This window comes from Chelonia mydas, chromosome 1 (genome assembly GCF_015237465.2).
Source record: "Chelonia mydas isolate rCheMyd1 chromosome 1, rCheMyd1.pri.v2, whole genome shotgun sequence".
NCBI classification, from domain to species: domain Eukaryota; kingdom Metazoa; phylum Chordata; order Testudines; family Cheloniidae; genus Chelonia; species Chelonia mydas.
This window is the reverse complement of record NC_057849.1, coordinates 12397677-12413897: the sequence shown is the minus strand read 5'-3', so window position 1 is coordinate 12413897 and position 16221 is coordinate 12397677. Positions and strand designations below refer to the sequence as shown.

The 16221-nt window shown below is 44.7% G+C and overlaps 1 protein-coding gene across 2 annotated transcripts in view; it reads right to left on the bottom strand.

Annotated features, from left to right (window-relative positions):
- Positions 1-1754: 1754 nt before the first annotated feature.
- RAB6A (RAB6A, member RAS oncogene family) overlaps positions 1755-16221 on the bottom strand; it is a 99946-nt gene continuing 85479 nt past the window's right edge. For both annotated transcript variants that reach the window (XM_037880072.2, XM_037880120.2), the window contains exons 7-8: positions 10918-10984; positions 1755-3751 (exon numbers count right to left, since the gene is read on the bottom strand). In XM_037880072.2, the coding sequence (XP_037736000.1) occupies positions 3687-3751; positions 10918-10984 (132 nt within the window). In that variant the 3' untranslated portion in view covers positions 1755-3686. The remainder of the gene's footprint in view (positions 3752-10917; positions 10985-16221) is intronic.

Sequence of the window (16221 nt, the reverse complement as noted above, 5' to 3'; positions counted from 1 at the left end):
AGTCATTGCTACATATACCAGCACTTCAGCATTGGACTGTTGTTACCTCATTAGCAATTCCAACCACCACCATCTCTCTTCTTGATTAAGCGAAGCCTACTAGCAGAATCTTCACCAGCGGTCGTGGCTTCCTCTCCATTGTGCACATGCCCTCACCATACGAGCTAGTTCCACCCTCAGTCTTGGAGCTAGCTCTGGGATCTTAGAGGACGAATTGAACAGGAGGACAGGCAGTGCCAACGGACGGGGTTCAACACAGAGGCTGGCCACCAATGTACCTCCTTGTGGGACTGCTGTTTTTCTTTACAAGGATTTTAAAACCGAAAAGAGAAGATTACTGACTTCCAAGGTCAAGGTGGTCACCAGCTGCAGGGGAAGGAGAGAAAAAGAGCGACTGCTACAGCCAAGAGCTAACGTTGCAAAGGCTGCTCTAGTTCGTGCCACAAGACATTAAAGTGATGCTCTCTGTGGAATTAAATTTTCAGAACAGGGCACAGTAGCTTAGACTGGAGAGTATTTCATAGACACATTAAGCTTACTTTGGGGGAGAAGGTAGATAGAGCTATTTTCTTGTTCCAAGAGAAAAGAGATCCAAGCCTCCTGCTAAGTAAATAAATCAGAGTTCCTTCCTTCCCCCACCACATTCTTAGAGAAAAGAGCCATCAAAGAGTTCCAATGAGACAGGTATTTATTTAGTTCAAGCGCTAAGGAGTTTTTGTTGTTTTATATTATCAAACAGAGCTGAGGTACCAGTGACATTCCAACATGAAGAAGAGAAGGAACCTTTTCCCCCCTTTTACAATTTCTTCAGCTACTTTGCATCAAGACAAAAAGTGAGTAATGGACAGTTGCAGAATGTACTGTACATCATCAAGCCAAGGTGGGGAGGGGAAAAGAAACAAAGTGGAAATTTTTACCATTTTAAAACCAAGCCTGTTGTTATGGGTCAACTGGCAGCATGAATGGAGCAAAGAAAAGCTAGACAGCTTGGAATGAGGAAGCACTGTACATACAATAAACATTCTGCTTCCATGTACATTATCAGGGGACTTCCTTTCACTAGAAAACGGGGCAGTATTGGAACATGCGTTGAGAGTCATGGACCCTAGCACAATGTTATATATGACTGCAGTCAGTGGATGCAGGGACAAGTTGTTGCTAGTCAGAGGTACGCCCTGGTTTCAGCAGGAATCTACCACGACCAACTGAAAATGTTAAAAACATGAGCTGTCCTGGTTTATGCAACCACAGGGTGTTTAACATGTTCAAGACAACTCCTCGAGGTCAGGTTCTAACCCTCATTTTCTGGGAAAAACAAGTCCTAATGGGCTGATTTCGCAAACCCTTACTCAGATGAGCAGCCCACAGCTTGCACAAGTAGCCCCATTAAAATAAGCAGGATGACTCAGCTGAGTAAGGACTACTTGCTTGAGTGACCATCTGACTTACCTAGGGCCTGGCTTGTCAAACGTTTCAAACTTAGAACTGCAGGGCAAAGAGCTGCTGTTCAAGCACCTTGTTTTAGTGTTTTCTTTATACGTTACTGGAGGCAAAAACGCTGCGTTTGTTTACAGAAATCCGAACTATGAACAACCCAAATTACTTCAAGAATCCAAGCCAAAGAAAACTGAATATTAAAAGCAGCGAGATGGGGTCTTTGTTTTTTGCACAATAAAGGCGACTACAATACAGGAAAAGTAGCCAGGTTTTCCTCCCCACATCAGCTTCTTTGAAATAAAGAATATGATCCTCCGTCATATTTCACTGTTTATTTCAAGACATGCCACGTCAAAAAAAAAATCGCCTTTAATATTGCATTATAAAAGCACTTTACATCTCATTTTTGCCTTTAATGTTAAGTTATTGGTATGCAGAGTTATTAGAAACCCAGGGCAGGTATTGATTTGACATTCAACTCCAGAATGCAGAATTCCACACTTTCTCTGCATATTGCCAGGTGACAGCAGTGGGGGTGGGGGGCTATTCCCCCCAGGTTGGTTATTTTCAGTGGGGGAAGGGCAGAAGGAAAGGAGGGAGGAGTTTGAGTGTTTTCAATTCCATCTTTAGACTTTGTCAATTAAGTAGTGCTTGTAAGGCATTTTTTTCCTGCACTGTAACTCAGCAATACTCTTCCTGCAAACAATGTATTTACAATTGTGTTTATTAACTGACACAGCAATTTCACAAGGACTAGTAAAGATTACGAGGGTGCGCGTCTAGTGTATTGGTTTCTGTGTGTTTCTTGGATAGCTACATCTTGCAACACTGGCAAAGCTCTACACGGATTCCTCAGCAAAACAAAAAATACTGAAAATAGTAAAAAAAATTAAGCCGAGAAATAAATATAAAAGAAAAATGGTTAACTGTAGCTTAGTTAAATATAAAACTAAATTACTAGCTATTTAACCAAACTATACAGATCTAATGAAAAAACTAAACCAACTTGGAAGACCCAACATAAAAAATGCTAAAAATTAAAGGCATATGTCTGCATAATCATAAGTTTCTGTCCATCCTATTAAAATTCCCTTCTTTTTCACCTAGGGTCTTTCAAATCTACTTCTATAGACTCACAAGTAAATATCCCCCCCTCCTCAATTTACTTAGGACCATGATAAGGAAACCCACGAGCTGATCCTCAATCCATCCACCCCATATTAACTGTAAATTATTGTAACATTTCTACTTGTTCCATCAAATGCTGTTTTGTCTTTCTACTAAATTTGGACGTGCCAATCCACTGACCAAATTGTTTTTAGTGCTGAGGCTGAACTTTGTTTAAAACTTCCCTCTTTTTAAAAAATTGCTTTTCTCCCCAATAGCCAAAATCTCACGTTCCAATCTCTCAAGTAATAATTTACTTTATTGGAGTTCTACATAAAAGAAAAAAAATGCTTTTAAAACTAATTGTATATCCAAGACATCTGTTTACTTGTCTCCCGCAAAAGTGTTTCGTTAGCACGTGTCCCTGCCCAAAAAAGCCATCTATCGATATCAGAAAGAAATGTAATATTTCTGGGTCTGCTTTCTTGGAAATTTGTTCATATTGACTCTGCGAAGACTAAGACTCAATAGCCTTTTTCAGCATCAAAACCCTGCTAAAGTTTCAGGTTTCCAAAATGTTTGGGGCTTGAAAAAAAGATTCAGAGCATCTCACCGTAGAGGATGATTATAGCTTTTCTGTTTATTTTATATTGAAAGGGCAGCATCTAACCCTAAAGGATACGCCAACTCTACCTTTCTTTTGACTGCTGTCTAGTCATTTCCAGTTTGATAGCGAAATCAAGTGGGTAAGATATAAGTGTTATTCTGCACATACCTCTTCACCAAGTCCAACTCAAAATTTACTCAATTTCCATCATTTCAAAGTGCAATATCATAACATTAAAAAAGGAACCAATATTAAGAAATTGTACCTATCTTTTTAAAGTTATAACTGGAATATGCTGGAATATTTTGGCTTTATTTTTTTTTTCTTATAAATAATGAAGACACTGACATTCTCTTGTGTGTGTGTGCTTGTGAAGCTAAGAGATCATCTCCACGAGACAGCCAGCAACGATGAATTGCAATACGTTATTACTGAAAGGGGACGGTTCAAGCCAATATTCACACTGCAGTCAATGAAGAGTAAAGGGAGGGGAAGCAGTGATGTTCTGAAGAAAGGTAAGAGAAGCAACATGGTATTAGCAGGAACAACCTCCTTCACTGACCGGCTGCTCTTGAGGCTTTTCCAGTTTTATGTCAATCACTGGAAGAAGTAAGTTAAGGCAAACAAGTCAGAGCACTCCCCACCTTGGCCCTGCTGGGTCCAAAGCCAACCTTGCTCTGAATACAGGACCCAGCAATCCTCGTTCTGCCACATTTCTCTGCACTGCCTCTAGGTGGGGCTGTAGGCTGGCATTTTCAGAGAAGCCTAACACAGCTAGGCGCCAACTCCTACTGGTATTCAATGGGGCACTATCCTTGAAAATCCCAGCCTCAGATAAGTCAAGGTAGATTTCCTAGCCCCCTTTACTGATTTGAGATTTGTGCTAATTACCTAAGGGCGTGCCCAGGCCAGGCTTGGGGTGTCCTTGCCAAGCTCTTAGAAATGCAGTGCCCACCCCTGTAAGATCTTTCCCTTCCTGCTGTCTCCTAATCACCTCTTCCTGTTTCCAAGATATTCCGACAGCAGGAAATGAAAGGTACACAGGTTGAAGATCTAGGGCAGTCTCTAACCCACGGCTAGATTTACAATGGCTTGTATGTCCAGTGTCTCAAACCACTAGGGCTAGAAACAAACACTATAACTAGTCTTTGCTTTCCAGTGGTAGAGAACAGCAGCTTTCAGCTGGGGGAGACACCCAAAAGTGGGTTACTGAGGAAGCAGCAACACACACAGGCCAGTAGAGCCCAGCAAGAGCAGAGAGAAGCTTGCTCTCTTTTCCCTCCCTCAGCCCTGCTCTCACCAACTCACAGAGAGCAGCTCCTGCACGTCCCCTTCCCTGGTCGCAGCTCCAGGGCAGCGAGGAAGGCCCAGTTCATCTCAGCGGCCCCCCTCCCCCCCCCCCCACACCACCCTTCAGCAACCCCCTCCATGGCCCAAAGCTCACAATTGTTTCCATTTACAGAGGACTGAGGGCTATGGTGGACCCTGGGACAATTTTTCAACCACTCTGTGGGCGAGGGTTTAGGGAAGACAGAGTGACTGGTACAGAGTATTTGTCTCCTAGGCCTGACAAATTGTGAAGACTGGATTATAAATAGAGACAGTTGTCCTGATTATCCTGCTGTTTTAGGAGCCATCATTTTGAAGCTAACACTGCAGCCGTATCTCCTCTGAAAGCAGGAACCCAAATTTCTAATGGCATAAAGCCCAGGTGTCAAACACATGGCTCGCGGGGCAGATCCTACTTTCAGGACCCTTTCTTCCAGCTTGCAACCGCCTCCACGTTTCAAAGGCATTCAACCTGCAGCTCCTGCACTTCAACTTCAACAGGGCTGGACCCATGAAGTGGGAGGAGCTTAAGAGAACTCATACCTGATTGGTCACAAGCATCTGCGCTCCTTCTCCTCACTCCCCTTCTCCCTGAGTGCCTACAAGGGCTGCCGTGTCCCAGCTTAAAGAGACTTCTTCCCAGCCTCTCGCTGCCACTGCAGAGCCCCATAGCAATGGGGTGAGGAGAGCAGATGCTTCTCTGCTCCCCCACCTCCAGATTCCTGCTGTTCTAAGCATCCCCAGCCTCACAGAAAAGAGCGCCCACCCCACCACTGTCACTCCACCCCACAGCACCAGTACCAGGAGAGGGAGGGGGCAGGAAAGAAGAAGAGTGAAAGTGAGGAGGCTTAAGTGCCCAAAGGACTAGTGAAAGTTTAACGCCAGGTTCACAGAGTGACAGACGGTAATTTGGCTCTTGCCACAGAACGAATCTGACACCCCTAACAGAAGGCATTCCACTCACTCACAAGTGACTGCCCAGAAATTGGTGATTGTGTGTCAGAACTGCAGTGGGGGGAAGAGGAGGGTAATAAGATGAGATTTAAGGTTTAGCCTCTCAATGTACCAGGTTTAGAAGGGTGCCGTGGCAATGTTACAGACTCAGTTAACTTTTGGCATTGGCCCTGGACTGGATCAGAAAAAGACAATCCCTTTTCATACCATACCCGTCATGGGATTTAGGAGCACTGACCCTCCCACACTACCACACCATTTCTGGACGGCATTCCCAGGCATTGAGAATGCCTTTGTGGGAAATAATCATGAATTCTTTCCCCCAGCTCTCTCACTGGTGTCACTGAGCAACTTGTGCTGCTTTCCAAAAACCTACCCCTTGCAATGACAGCCAATAGTGAACAATGGCACATGGTCACTCAAACGCTCCCCTCTGACGCAGCCTCTAATAAATGACTCCCTTTGTGGTACTCGGATCCCCAAACCTGACACTCCATCATTACAGTGCACCCAGAGATCACAGGTGGAGTGCTGAACACTAACCCCAGTCACGCTGATTCATGTCAGCTTAGCACAAGTCTAAAATCCGTCTCTGCCCAGCTCGCTCAGGGTGGCACGCAGTTCTTGCGGCTGGTAACACCAATTATCTATTCTTGGGGAGGAAGCTTTTCTTTCCAAGGGATGGAAGGAGATGGTCAGCAAGAAACAAAGAATGGAAGAGTCCTTTATTACAGTTCTGTCTTGTAGCTTTGAGTCTCTAAATCCTCTCACAGTTAAGAGGAAGCTGTTTGAGAAAGATGCTTAAAACTACAGCTCTGCCAACACCATGCAGATGAGTTATGGAGCATGAAAGCCTGATGATTAGCCCAATTTCCTTGTACCCCCATGGTTCTGTAAACAGGCAGTGGGGGGGGGGGGGGGGGGAACAGAACAAAACTCGCCACTGGTCTTGACCTGCTTCTACAGCACAGGACACACACAGTGACAAGTTGTTTTGCTATCTGCACTCTGCAGAGAACCCAACTGGAAGTGGCCTTATTGCTCTCCCATTTGGAGACTGGATATAACTCCCTGATGGAGGCAGGAGGAGTCACCGCATGCAGGGACTGAGGATCCTGCATCCCAAGAAAGGGAAAAAAATTCCTAGGCAGGAGTTGTAGACCAAGCTGGATGAGCAAGCACCTCAGAGAGGTGATTAAGAAAAAGCAGAACGCCTACAGGGAGTGGAAGAAGGGAGGGATCAGCAAGGAAAGCTACCTTACTGAGGTCAGAACATGTAGGGATAAAGTGAGACAGGCTAAAAGTCAAGTAGATTTGGACCTTGCAAAGGGAGTTAAAACCAATAGTAAAAGGTTCTATAGTCATATAAATAAGAAGAAAACAAAGAAAGAAGAAGTGGGACCGCTAAACACTGAGGATGGAGTGGAGGTCAAGGATAATCTAGGCATGGCCCAATATCTAAACAAATACTTTGCCTCAGTCTTTAATAAGACTAAAGAGGATCTTAGGGATAATGGTAGCATGACAAATGGGAATGAGGATATGGAGGTAGACATTACCATATTTGAGGTAGAAGCGAAACTCAAACAGCTTAATGGGACTAAATCGGGGAGCCCAGATAATCTTCATCCAAGAATATTAAAGGAATTGGCACATGAAATTGCAAGCCCATTAGCAAGAATTTTTAATGAATCTGTAAACTCAGGGGTTGTACTGTATGATTGGAGAATTGCTAACATAGTTCCTATTTTTAAGAAAGGGAAAAAAAGTGATCCGGGTAATTATAGGCCTGTAAGTTTGACATTTGTAGTATGCAAGGTCTTGGAAAAAATTTAAGGAGAAGGTAGTTAAGGACACTGAAGTCAATGGTAAATGGGACAAAATACAACATTTTGTCCCATTTTGTTTTACAAAAGGTAGATCGTGCCAAACCAACCTGATCTCCTTCTTTGAGAAAGTAACAGATTTTTTAGACAAAGGAAAAACACAGTGGATCTAATTTACCTAGATTTTAGTAAGGCATTTGATACCATGCCACATGGGGAATTACTAGTTAAATTGGATAAGATGGGGATCAATAGGAAAATTGAAAGGTGGATAAGGAATTGGTTAAAGGGGAGACTACAACGGGTCCTACTGAAAGGTGAACTGTCAGGCTGGAGGGAGGTTACCAGTGGAGTTCCTCAAGGATCGGTTTTGGGACCAATCTTAATCTTTTTATTACTGACCTCGGCACAAAAAGTGGGAGTGTGCTAATAAAGTCTGCGGATGATACAAAGCTGGGAGGTATTGCCAATTTAGAGAAGGACAGGGATATCCTACAGGAGGATCTGGATGACCTTGTAAACTGGAGTAATAGTAATAGGATGAAATTTAATAGTGAGAAGTGTAAGGTCATGCATTTAGGGATTAACAACAAGAATTTTAGTTATAAGCTGGGGACGCATCAATTAGAAGTAACGGAGGAGGAAAAGGACCTTGGAGTATTGGTTGATCATAGGATGACTGTGAGCCGCCAATGTGATATGGCCATGAAAAAAGCTAATGCGGTCTTGGGATGCATCAGGAGAGGTATTTCCAGTAGGGATAAGGAGGTTTTAGTACCGTTATACAAGGCACTGGTGAGACCTCACCTGGAATACTGTGTGCAGTTCTGGTCTCCCATGTTTAAGAAGGATGGAACAGGTACAGAGAAGGGCTACTAGGATGATTCGAGGAATGGAAAACTTGTCTTATGAAAGGAGACTCAAGGAGCTTGGCTTGTTTAGCCTAACTAAAAGAAGGTTGAGGGGAGATATGATTGCTCTCTATAAATATATCAGAGGGATAAATACCGGAGAGGGAGAGGAATTATTTAAGCTCAGTACCAATGTGGACACAAGAACAAATGGATATAAACTGGCCACCAGGAAATTTAGACTAGAAATTAGACAAAGGTTTCTAACCATTAGAGGAGTGAAGTTTTGGAATAGCCTTCCAAGGGAAGCAGTGGGGGCAAAAGATCTATCTGGCTTTAAGATTAAACTCTATAAGTTTATGGAGGAGATGGTATGATGGGATAACATGGTTTTGGTAATTAAATATTCATGGTAAATAGGCCCAATGGCCTGTGATGGGATATTAGATGGGGTGGGATCCGAGTTACCCAGGAAAGAATTTTCTGTAGTGTCTGGCTGATGAATCTTGCCCATATGCTCAGGGTTTAGCTGATCGCCATATTTGGGGTCGGGAAGGACTTTTCCTCCAGGGCAGATTGGAAGAGGCCCTGGAGGTTTTTCGCTTTCCTCTGTAGCACGGGGCACGGGTCACTTGCTGGAGGATTCTCTGCTCCTTGAAGTCTTTAAACTACGATTTGAGGACTTCAATAGCACAGATATAGGTGTGAGGTTTTTTGCAGGAGTGGTGGGTGAAATTCTGTGGCCTGCGTTGTGCAGGAGGTCAGACTAGATGATCATAATGGTCCCTTCTGACCTAAATATCTATGAATCTAACACTGTCCTTCTCATTAATAAAATCTGCACTGATTACCCTGTCAGCTGTATGCTGCTGAGAAAGGGTCCTTGATTAATCAAGTACATATCACATAGAAAGCCCAGGATTTAGCAGCTGCAACCTACAGCTGCTAAAATCATGGTTTTTAACTCTGCAACAAATGTGATGCTTAAAAGGTCTTTAGTTTACATCTGATACAATCACTTCCTCTACTCCAAGTGAGCTCTCACAGTTCCTGCCTCATTCCTTGCCAAACAGTACTATAGAGCTCCACCTTCACTAACTCATAGGCTCATAATGCCAGCTACTTATTTGAAACAGATTATCACCCAAAACCTCCCCTCTATCCTCTACCTGCTTTTTCAAATAAGATCATCAAGATCTGCTGTGATTTCCTCTCCTCCTCCTCCACTCTTACCTCCTTATCATCCATGCTGATTCTCACCTCTCACCCTCCAACTCCTTCAGCACCACCCACAAAAAAATCCATCCACTTCCACTCTAATGCCCTCTCTTAACACCTGCTCTCTCCTTTGGCATCATCCCCTTGAGATAAGCATGCGCATGTCCCCATACTCAAAAAAAGACCCGCCTCCAATGACTGCGCCATTTCCCTTCTTCCTTGCAGTGTCAAGAGAAGCAGAGATGATGGGGGAGGAAGAGGTCAGACTGATTGCAACTGAAGGGTTGTAGGTGGTATGGAGATTACTGATTGCACCCAACTTCTCAAGGTCTTGTCCTGCCTTAGCTTTTGTGACTATCACCTGGACCTACCACCTCTGAGCAAAGCACCTCTTGGGGAAATCCCCTTATGCTTCTCTCCAAGCGGCTCCTGTCAGGGCACCCCTAGCCATTTCTCTTGACAATGAGTGATCTTTGTTGCAGGCTACTCGGAAACCTACTTTTACACTCCTGACCTGCCTCCATTCAGCTGTCTTTCCTCCTCAGCCCTCCTCATTCGTTAGCCACTGACAATGCATTGATCTCCTGTTATTTGGGCCTGTCAGTTTGGCACCCAAGACTTGCAGCTTTATCCTCTAGACCAGGGGTTCTCAACCTTTCTTCTCTGAGGCCCCCCCGCCCCCCATGCTATAAAAACTCCCCGGCCCACCTGTGCCACAACAACTGATTTTCTGCATATAAAAGCCAAGGGTGGCATTAGGGGATAGCAAGCAGGGCATTTGCCTGTGGCCCCATGCCACAGGGGGCCTCATGAAGCTACATTGTTGAGGCTTCGGCTTCAGCCCCGGGTGGCGGGACTCAGGGACCCGGGCTTCAGTCCCACGTGGTGGGGCTTCGGCTTTCTGCTCTGAGCCCCATCAAGTCTAACACTGTCCCTGCTTGGCAGCCTCCCAGGGGCCCCTGGACCCTTGGTTAAGAACCTCTGCTCTATAAAACATCTCAGACCCAGCCTTCTCTGTCCAGACCACAAACTCTTCGGGGCTCTCTCTTGACTACTGCAAACTCCTCCTCTGTAGCCTCCTTGACATCCAACCTGTTCAAAATGCTGGGCTAAGAATTCCCTTGCCTGGTGATCTGACCATGTCACCCTCCTTTTAATTCCCTTTTCCACCACATTAAATTCAGGCCTCTTGTCCCACTTCCAAGGCACTTCCCAGCTGACCATCCCTACACCTATCCATTCACGTCACTGCATAACCCTCATCCCTCTAATCCACCAGTGATCCCAAACTCAGCACCTCCCTCAGCTTCTTTACAGCTTATTCCACATCTCCACGCTGCTTCTACAGCCCAGAACACCCTCGCTGAACTAGTCTGTAAGGATCGTACCCTTTCCTCAACACACGCTTCTGTGATGCCTAAGCAATTAGCCAACTAGCAGCTAGGCAGATGGCCACCGGGGCAGGTTTTATATTTACACCTCTCCCTTCCCACATCCTGTGTCTGTTACTCAGGGACTGCATGTCCCCATGCATGAAAGCCCCTAGCTGTACATCCACAGAATCATGGCTCGAAGACGTAAAGGATACTGTCTTCTCTGCTTTTGTCCTGTGTGCTCTCCATTCCAGGCAAGGCAGCTGCCACGCGTCGGAAAAGCTGAAAAAGAAAAAGATAAAACTGATTAAATGCATAGTAACATTTGTGACAATGTATTCCAATTCTGCCAGACAAAACAGAATGACTTCATACCTGCTTGTCTACTATCTCAAAATCTGCACTGGCTACCCTAGGAGACCAACACCCACAGTAACCGTTGGATCTGGGACTCCGAGAAGTGCACATCCTCGTTAACACTGGAAGTTAAATTAGCTGGACTCACTGGCTACGTAGTAACAGTTAAACAACCCATGAATGTCTTTGGAAACAAAGAACTCAGTGTGGGAGACAGGAACCCCAGAGTTCCAATCTTGGTTATGGCACCGATTTGCAGAATGACCGTAGGCAAATCACTTCACTTCGGACAGTTTGTCCATGTGTAACGTGAGAATTCAGAGCCTCCCAACTTCATGGAAAGCTACGTGTTAGTTAATGGTTACACATTCAGAGAAACATACCATGCACTAGACAAATGCCAAGTTCTAGCATGAGAACGTATGCCTCAAGTGTACGGTGATTCTGGTTCTTGCCATACTTTCTTTTGTCAGATGCTCGTTTGTCCTTTCCACTTACGTGTACTTTTTGCCTCTAATTCATACCAATGAAAATGTGGTTAGACAGGTATGTCCAGCTACGGGGTGTTTTAAAGTGAGGGACGACGCTGAAACCTACCTTTTCCTCTCCTCTGTGCCTTCTACAATTAGCCAGTATCTTTCCTGTAATGTGGAGCTCAGCTTTGTGTGGCATCTGCCAGATGGTGTTTCCCCAGCCCTCTGGACAGACAACCACCTGCAACTGTTTGCCACTAGGGGCCTATGCCACCAATCCCATTCACTATTTCTCTGTTAATAACGTATTTCCGAACGTTATACATCACAGTTCATGTGTGACACGGGAAATGTTTTCCTCATGCTGTGGAATTCTGATATTTTCCTGCAGGAGAATCATGTAGTGAAGGATTACGCCTTTGCTGAACCGTGTTCTCCAGAGTCACTGTGAGAACCAGCCACATCAAGCAGATGAGAATGGCACAGCCCCCCACAGCGCCATTCTGTGTTTCCCAGTGCCTCTGGGAATTACGTACAGACTCAGGCATGATCCTCTGGGGTGTGAGATGAGGAGATGCACGAGATTACCTGTCTTTTCTTTCTGTAGCCCCTGCAGAATAACCCCAGCAAGAGCAGAGGATTGGATCTATGCTAGCGTACACAGCACATGCCCAGTAGTAGACACAAGAGTGAAACTGACACACCAAGTCAGTTAAACTTTCACAAGGTTAACAGCGAGCTTACCAAGTACTACATGCCTGTGTGTTGAGAAGCACCATGGGCACTGGACTGGAAGATTCCAGGTGCTTGGGAGTTTTGCAGTCAGTCGGCTGAGCACATACATGACTATAACCTGCAGACACAATGCTTGCTACAGAAACTGACACCAAGTGTCTGAACCCCACAGTTATTGCGTCAGCCTTATAGCAGTGTCCCTCTGAAGGCATCCCATTATTCTTTCAGCGATCTCCTTGGATAACACCAAACTTTCCTCCATCTACTCCAATAACCTAGCTTCCACAGGAAACTGAAGAACTTAGAGAACTACTTCGAGAGACATCCAGGGTGAATCTGTTCATACTACGAATTTACCGCCCGTAAACAATGCTGAAATGAAATCCAGTAAGACTTTGTTGGCATGACCAGCTATGCAAGTGTTACTGGAATAAAAAAAAAGACCAACCCCTCAGCTCCGTCACATGTAGGCATGATCTTTGCAGGGCAGGGCTACACACTGCGTTTGGAGTCTGCCCTATGTCTGTCATTACTATTCGTTACTGATTGGGTGACAGGCTGCTATAAGGCGTGATGCCAAACTAACAAGAGGTATAAGAGAGGCATTAGCAAAGCAATTTCCCCCACAGCACCTATCAACATCTCAACTCTGTTCTTGAGGGATCAGCATTCATGTCACACTCCCCTTAAGTATGCGGCCTAAGCCGGGGAAGCTAATGATCAGACTCAGTAATGAATCCTGATCATGTGCCACCTAAAGCACATTGCGCTTCTGCTAAGAAGGGACCATCTCAAACATCTCCATTCTTTATGTCCATTCAGTCCTTAGCCAACAAAACCAGATGCACAGTGTTCACTAGGACATGAACTGAACAGAACAAACTTATTTCATGCAGGCCCAGTCAGACTCTGATGGCTGAAGCACCAGTCTGGGATGGATTTGAACCAATGACCTAGAAGTACAAAACTTTGTATCCTGGTGCTGGTCTCCATGTCCTCCCGCAATTCCCCTGAACCATCCAGACAGTCACAGCTCCGAAAGGGTTACCTGAATTCTCGTACACCAGCTACAGTAAAGCAGTAAAGAGCAGCCACTGACAAGAAATACCGACAAAGCACACCGGCTTTTCAGATGCTTAACAATACTGTCCATCAGCAGTGGATGGGAGGCAGGCAGGCAAGGAAGCCTATAGCATAAATGCCTGTTGTTCTTAAGTGTGAAAGGATGGAAGGATTTGCTGATCAGGAAATAATTAAACCAATTTGTCATGATAATAGAGAGGGGAACTAGACTTTAAGTATCTGGCCAGCTTGAGTTCTGGTATCAAGACGTCCTATCAGATGGTCAATTTCTCACTCCCGTCTCACATCCATTCCCCTACCTCTGCTTCCCAAAAGAGAGTCCTGCCAGCACACTTCATACATAGCTGCCAGGAAAAGCAGCACAGCCTCCAATGCATTTTTCAAGAGGCCGTTTTTTAAACTAGAAAGACACTGGCACTTTGCCTGGGTCACAGGAGGAAGCCGGGGAGAGAGAAAGTCTCCTTTCCCGTATGATCAGCAGGATTTTCATGGCCATTATGATCAAATGATTTGCAGACAGCCCTGCCAACCCCATTACTTTTATTCATATTTAAAGAAGGATTTGGTCAGCTCTCTCAATGTAAAATTGATCATCCTCCTTAAGAGGCAAAATCTTTACAGCCAGTGATCCAAGAAGCTACTTAAGATCCCATCTCTTCTTCCTCTGCCAGTCCTAAGAGTCTAGTAGTATTATATTGGTGCTTATTGCTCTTCCAGAACTGAAATGCCTTATTCTCTTTCGGTAGTGACTTTGGGATAACCACACATGGTCACACATTATTGGCAGTGTCTGAATTCCCTCTTTACCAACTCATCCTTTCCTGCCTAGCATTTCATTTGTTCTCCAAGCATTCACTACCAAGCTGGTCAGATTTTACATTTAAGGCACCAATGTGCTTTTTCAGTTGAGTCCTATAATGAATGTCTCCTTCCAGCAAGGAATACAAGTCTCACTTCACGGCTGCCACCTTTATAACTGGCCTCTGGATGTAGAACAGTCCCATAAAATAATCTAACCTTTTCTGGGGCAGGATTGTTTCATCACCACACTGCAATACAAACTGACAGCAAACTCATCTCAAAAGGCCCACAAGTTTCTCATCGGGATCATCCCATTGTCAGGGGAGGTGGTAGCCTTCCCACCCCTGTAAAATTATCCTTAGTAGCTGGCTCTCTCTCAGGTCTTGGGGCCTCTGCAGGGCCAGATCTCTGCTGAAAGAAGTCCTGCAGGTCTGTCTCAGACACAGTGAACGTGTTTTTTAGGAGCTGAAAGCGTAGTCACCTCTAAAAATTTTGCACAAGAAAAACTGAACACAGATGGCAAGATCTTCAGGGCAGGGAAATTGCCTTTAAAGCACCATGAACATTTATGATGGCTGTATAAATAATAATAAACTGAGCTGCAGGGCAATGTAGCCTAGTGATAACTTCTGTTCAACAGGATGCTCTCATCATTCTCAGCCCTGGAACGACACAGAGAAGGGGAGAGTCAGATGGAGGTGTCAAAAGAGAAGGTGCTGGCACAAAATAATTAAAGAACAGAAAGTCACCAGGACCAACAGTATCAAGCCAAGAGTGCAGAAGGAATTTAAGAATGAAGGGCCTGAGCGGCCAACCAAAAAGATATATTAGCAACCATTAAACTGGAAACGAGGAGTCCGGTGGCACCTTCAAGATGAACAGATTTATTTGGGCATAAGCTTTCGTGGGTAAAAATAAATCTGTTCGTCTTGAAGGTGCCACCGGACTCCTTGTTGTTTTTGTGGATACAGACTAACATGGCTACCCCTGATACTTCATACCATACTGGAGGGTGGCAAACTGATCTGGAGGTAAGTTGGGCAGTCACCCATCCCATGCTGAAGCATTTCATTTATGAAAGACATGCAGTAAATGACACAAAAAATAGAACTATTCCTTTAAAACTTCAAGGATGCTTTACTTTACCCTTCACTTCTGGCAGATTTAATCCAGATTCTCAGAGTCGGCTCTCTAGGTTTTTTCCACCTGGCCTAGTTCCGCTCTCACATCTTCCTGACAGTCCCAAAGAAAAGCCTCATCTGGCTTCATGATCTATGCTGTGGAAATGCCTCTCCGTTGAGCTCTCAAAATAAGGCTTTTATATTGTAGGCAAAGCCCAAGTAACTCACAAGTGAACTAAGCCTTATTACTCCACATCAAGTATACGCAACCAAATCCCATATACAAACAGACCTAGCTACTCTCGGTTCCTCTGGGTCACAGGTGGCTACTCTGCCACACGAGCATTGTTCTTCTCTTTAGGAAAGCCAGTAGGGGCGGACTCTGGGATTTACACCACTGAACCTTAAAAATAGAATTCCAAATCTCCAAGACAAGCGTGGGCATGGGGCAGCCCAGCATGGCTTCTGGGGCAGAAAATCTATTTGAATTCTTCGAGGATGTCAATAAAAGCAGAAAGAGAACTGACCGATATAATTCAGACTTTCAATCCTGCAAGAAGTTGTTAAAACAACTTAAGGGGCCAAGAGGAGAGGGATAAAATTCTGCCAAGCAAGAGAAACCGGCTAAGAGGGAAAACAAGGAATACAATGTTTATTTTCAACAAGGCAAAAAGCTGGATGCTTCAAGGATCCACAGTAAGGTTAGTGCATTCTTAAATGATCTGGAGAAAAGGGGAGGAGAGGAAGGGGGAACTACCAAGTTGGCAAGGTTCACAGACAAGTGAGTGACTGGTGATTTAGGTTCATCTAACCTGAGTAACTCCAGAGGGACTTCAAGCTAGCCAAATGGGTTGCACAATGGCAGATGAAATTCACTGTGGACAAATGCAAGTTAATGCACATTAGAAAAATAATTTGAACTACTCAAGCAGATTTGCTGGTTCTGGAC